The sequence below is a fragment of the Homarus americanus genome, unplaced genomic scaffold, assembly GCF_018991925.1.
Source record: "Homarus americanus isolate GMGI-L3 unplaced genomic scaffold, GMGI_Hamer_2.0 scaffold57980, whole genome shotgun sequence".
Classification (NCBI taxonomy): domain Eukaryota; kingdom Metazoa; phylum Arthropoda; class Malacostraca; order Decapoda; family Nephropidae; genus Homarus; species Homarus americanus.
The window spans coordinates 20,051,955-20,057,960 of NW_024716703.1; the positions used below are offsets into that span (position 1 = coordinate 20,051,955).

At 39.4% G+C, this 6,006-nt stretch overlaps 1 protein-coding gene across 1 annotated transcript in view; it reads left to right on the forward strand.

Moving 5' to 3' along the window:
• Positions 1–1,067: 1,067 nt before the first annotated feature.
• The window catches only part of LOC121858324 (delta-sarcoglycan-like), a 52,317-nt gene continuing 47,378 nt past the window's right edge, over positions 1,068–6,006 (forward strand). Inside the window, exon 1 of the mRNA XM_042354685.1 lies at positions 1,068–1,313. Coding sequence (XP_042210619.1) covers positions 1,068–1,313 — 246 coding nt within the window. The remainder of the gene's footprint in view (positions 1,314–6,006) is intronic.

A 6,006-nucleotide genomic window follows, 5' to 3' on the forward strand; every position in this document is an offset into this window, starting at 1 on the left:
ATATATATATATATATATATATATATATATATATATATATATATATATATATATATATATATATATTTCATATAGATCCACAATGAAAACGTGGATAAGATAAATCTTGATAAAAATCACAAGGGAAGAAACAACGGAGCACCTTGGCTTTCGTCTTTATTCATATGAAGATGTCTTGATTAAACACAAGCTAAGGTGCTCCGTATATATATATATATATATATATATATATATATATATATATATATATACATAAATATATATAAATATATATATGTAAATATATATATATATATATAAACATATATATAAATATATATATATATATATATATATATATATATATATATATGTATATAATATATATATTTATATATATTTATATATATATATGATCAACACCTCAACCACGCCAGGATTGAACCTGACCCACAAACCCCATGACTGTGACAGGGGAATGCTAGCGTTCCCTGAGGTCACAGTCATGTGAAACTATGAGTCGAATCTAACTTGAATTAACGTGTTTATTGGGCTAATTTAAGTATATATATATATATATATATATATATATATATATATATATATATATATATATATATATATATATATAATATATATATATATATATATATATATATATATATATATATATATATATATATATATTAAATAGATAGATAAATAGGATAACTGATGTGATCAATGCCATAACTGAAACACAACTGCAGAACGTTTCTATGGAACTTCAACATCGTACTGTGCTTTGTATCCGTAATGATGGTGGATATGTTGAAACGTAGTAATCTTAAGATTAAAGATACTTAGACTTGAGTAAATTACCTCTCCAATATATCTTACAAATTGCCTTTATCTCCTATAGAACCTAAGTTATTTATAGTTTAAACTGCACCAGAACTTTAACGAGGAATTATTACATCCCACCGTCTCTCTCTCTCTCTCTCTCTCTCTCTCTCTCTCTCTCTCTCTCTCTCTCTCTTTATCTCTTTAAGGACTAGTTCTACATGGGGACTTCAATAATTCACTATGACCCTTGTCCTTGCAGGAAGATGGCCGGCGGTGGCAGCGGAGGCGGGGTGGGGCCTCGAGGTGGCCTGGGTGATGGTGCTAGGACGGGGTTGGACCAGCGAGGAGGACAGGGCACTACGATACAGTGTGGACCACACCAGTACCGCCTCGGCCTGTACGGGTGGCGGCGACGCTGCCTCTACGCCTTGGTCCTCCTTCTGCTGGTGATGGTCATCCTTAACCTCGCCCTCACCCTCTTCATCCTCAGGGTCCTCGACTTTACTATGGTGAGTGTAAGGGAACCTACACTACATGTAAGGTTTAATGTGGCAATAGAAAACTTGGCCTGACCACCATCACCGGCGAACAGGTACGACACTTATTATATTATTATACTTAAATGGTATAGCGGGGGGTTCATAGTTGTGTGTGTGTGTTCCCACTCCTGCAATAATAACAACACTAACAAACAGTAACACTGGACTCAACACACGTAAGAAGAGTATTGTGTAAAGTATGAGAACAGCTGCTAAAAGAAATACGATATATATATATATATATATATATATATATATATATATATATATATATATATATATATATATATATATATATATATATATATATATATATATATATATATCCTGCAGTAATATCCTGCTATCACAAAAACATATAACACGGATAAAGTCTTGCAATGGCTGAAGATTTTTATCGTTTTCTTTATATATTTCCTTTATTTTTCTCTATTTGCATTTATTTTTTATGGTATATTATGGCGTAAACAAGAATATTCACCATAAAAACAATTTAAATTTATTCTATTGGTTTTCTTTTGTTTTGGTGTCAGGTGTTCAGAGCTGTGTGTGTGTGTGTGTGTGTGTGTGTGTGTGTGTAATAATAATAATAATAATAATAATAATCATAGAAGAACAAAACCAACAACATACAGGAGACTAACATTAGAATATACAGGCAGTTAGTAGTATCCTCCCCCTTGTACTTAGTGAGTGTACTGCCAGGGGCGCCACTCCCTCCCTTACAATACGCCATCACAGCAGAAAATTTTAGAACATGTTTGAGATGTGGAGAGATATTGTTGACGTCTTGCTGTGTGATGCTGATCTTTATCTCGACCGCAGCAGGGAAGAGGAGGAGAGGGAGGGCGTAGGGCAGGGTGATGAGAGGTGGGTCGGGGGAGGAGAGGGCCAAGGGCGATGAGGGAGGGGGAAAGGTGGATCTGAGAGGTGATAGAAGGGGGTCTACCTGAGAAGGGTGGCTCTGGAGGAGGAAACTGGGGGGATTTGATGGGGAGAGACCTGGGAGTGGACAGTGGGATCCTGAGGGACAGAGGGAACCTGAGGGTGAACAGAGGGACCTGGGAGAGAAGAGGGATCTGGGGAGGGACAGTGGGATCTGAGAGGTACAGAGGGACCTGGGAAGGACAGGGTGACCTGAGAGGGACAGAGGGACCTGGGAGTGGACAGAGGAACCTAGGGAGGGACAGGGTGACCTGAGAGTGGACAGAGGGACCTGGGAGGGACAGAGGGACCTGGGAGTGGACAGGGTGACCTGAGAGTGCACAGAGGGACCTGGGAGTGGACAGGGTGACCTGAGAGTGGACAGAGGGACCTGGGAGTGGACAGGGGGACCTAGGAGGGACAGAGGGATCTAAGACCTGTACTACATTCAGTATACTACTAAATTATCAGTACAACTTTCGTCACTATTTTATTTCCAAACCTCGTGTGGGAGAATAAATGAGACATTTAAATACCCTTTTCATTGTAACTTAAGGACAACATATTACTGTAAGAAGTTTTGAAACCCCCGAGTCTTGGCAGGAGGGTTCGAAGCCTCATAGTTACGGGCACTAATGAAACAAAACTTGTGTCAGACTTGGAAAGAAAAAGTTATAGGTACCGTGATGGTCTCCAAGCCAGGTGCATATGTGTGGAGGTTTAAATCAGTAAAGGAGCTGTACATTAGGGAAAAAAATGTCCTCTATAAACAAAGCCACATTTGTTTATGATATGTTTAGATGTATTTGTTTCGCTTCGAATTTGATATTGATAGTTATTATTAACATTATAAACCTGACCACAAGTCTTGGATACTCTGATACAACCCGACGACCATCACCACTAGTGCTATCATCATCATCATCACTACCTCCTCCAACTTCCATCACCACCACCACCTCCTCCTCCTCCTCCAACCACCACCAGCACCCTCTCCTCCAACCACCACCTCCTCCTCCTCCAACCACCACCACCATTACCTCCTCCAACCACCACCACCACCAATACCATCACCACTACCGCCATCACCGCCATCGCTAACATCGCCGTTGCCGTCACGTCGCCGTCGCCAATATTGCCGTCGCCACCACCACCAACACTAGTCCTACCATCACTATCACTACCTCCTCCACCAAATACCCAATCACCAAGAACACTTATCACCAATACCACCGACACTATCACCTTCACCTCCAAAACCGCCACCACTACCACCACTACCACCATCCCTACCATACACCTAGACAGCTTCACCAACGCCTCGGGTAAAAGACGAAAAATACACCTCAACTTTGTCCTCCACCATTCTTCAGGATTGTGTTTCCATGCATTGTGGAAAACTTTAGTCCAGGTTCCTCCATTGACACGAAGAGCCGCTCGACACTCTCCCTCCCCGATATGTCCTCATTTTTAAGTTGTTTTCCCTTCGGCGATGTTCATTGAAGTGGAGTTTGTAGTTATATCAGCGAGAAATATAAGTGATGTTTGTGTATGGTGATGAATGTACAGCAACCTTGATCATGTTAAGGAGTTGTGGTGAGGACAGTGATTGGTGATGAGAGAGTTATGTATTTACTTGTTGGGTTATTTTGTCGTTTAGTGGTGAGAGGGAGAGAACTGGACCTGGTGAGAGAGGGGGAGAGCTAGTGAGAGAAAGGGAGAGAGAGCTGGTGAGAGAAGGGGGAAGAGGACGGGAGCTGGTGAGAGAAAGGGAGAGAACTGGAGCTGGTGGGAGAGTGGGGGAGAGCTGGAGCTGGTAAGAGAGAGGGAGAACTGGTGAGAGACGGGTAGAGAACTGGACCTGGTGAGAGAGGGGGGGGAGAGCGAAAGAGAGCTGGTGAGAGAAAGGGAGAGAACTGAAGCTGATGAGAGAGAGGGAGAGAGCTGGAGATGCGGTGAGAGAGAGAGAGAGAGAGAGCCTTGTAGACACCGCGACGCTCTCTCTTGATAAGATAAGAAAAAATACTTTGGCCATATGATTAGGGATGAAGGGATGATCATAGATATATTAATGAGTATAACTATGAGGGTATGAGGGCCAGGGGACGGTAATAGATTGGGATGGATGACTAAAATTATAAGCTGTGGTCCTCTTGAGACACAAAATCTGAGAGGATTGCTGAAGACCACCTGAAAATGTTCGGAGTGGAGGACCATTGACGTTGATGTTATACTGTATATTACTGCTCTTCAATAACTAAGGCCATTAAGCTAGTATTCTAAATTAATTAATAAACAAATCAACAAGAAGTAGGAATTAAAAAAGATATAGCCATTATCTCTCAGCCGTGAGTATTACAACACGACTGCCTGGTTGATAGACAGATAATACAACACTATTAATTTACAATCAACATCTATTTCCTTTATTAATTCTACTTTAAAACGTCAACAACTTTTCTTCCTCGTTGTTTTAATATTGTGGGTAATATTCCTCGTGCGTCACTTAATATCGGTGAACGGAAATAAAGTCACAGTAAAAAAGTCACATTGACAACACATTATATATATGATGGCATTACACGTAGGTTAGGTTAAGTTAGGTTAAGTTAGGTTAGGTGGGGTTGGGTTAGGTTAGATTTTTTCCGTGCCTTTTTTTCTTGTGACTTTTTTTTTCCTGGATTCATAATATCATCGGTCCACAAGCAGCGTCATCAAGGTCCCGCACATCACAGGCGGGAACACTAGCTGAAATACGGCAAGAAAATCGCCTCAAGATTTGTATTTACAATCTTTATGGCTGTAGGTGCGACGGCCGAGGGAAGCCATTGCTAAAATATGTAAATAAATACCGCCCGAACGCTCAAGGTGCAAGAAATGGAGCAAACTCACAATTTCCTCGGCATTGGTATACCATCAGCGCTTATTTATTTCTAAATTACATTCAATATAAGATGTTTCCATTGTTGGGGCGGAGGATGACGGCGAGTTTTGAGCCAAGGACGTGGAGAGGCAATCACTGGTGTTGATGGCAGAGTATTGACGATGATACGGAGAGGGTAGCGCTGCTCGTGGCGTGTGTGTCTGTGTGTGTAGACAGACAGACAGACAGACAGACAGACAGACAGACAGACAGACAGACAGATAGATAGAAAGATAGATGGATGATAAGACAGATATATACATAATTCCTCACACACACACTCAGCATATACCTAAATCACGCGCACCTACAGTGATTTACTTGCACAATATATATATATATATATATATATATATATATATATATATATATATATATATATATATATATATATATATATATATATATATACCCTGTATAAGTGTATATGTCTTGAATAAAGACGAAAGCTAAGGTGCTCCTTTGTTTCCCTTTTCCCTGTGTGATTTTATCAAGATTTATCTTATCCACGTTTTCATTGTGGATCTACATGAAATATATATATATATATATATATATATATATATATATATATATATATATATATATATATATATATATATATATATATATATATATATATATATATATATATATATATATATCCTGCAATCCTTACAAGTGAATCAAATATAGATTGATACTGAATAAGAAATAACTACACACTATATACATATATGAACACAAATATACATATAGGTTGACAGAAATAGAAAAATATGGCATATTTTCATGCAGTATGAGAATATCCTTATACCTTTTCAATTGCCCGCCGGC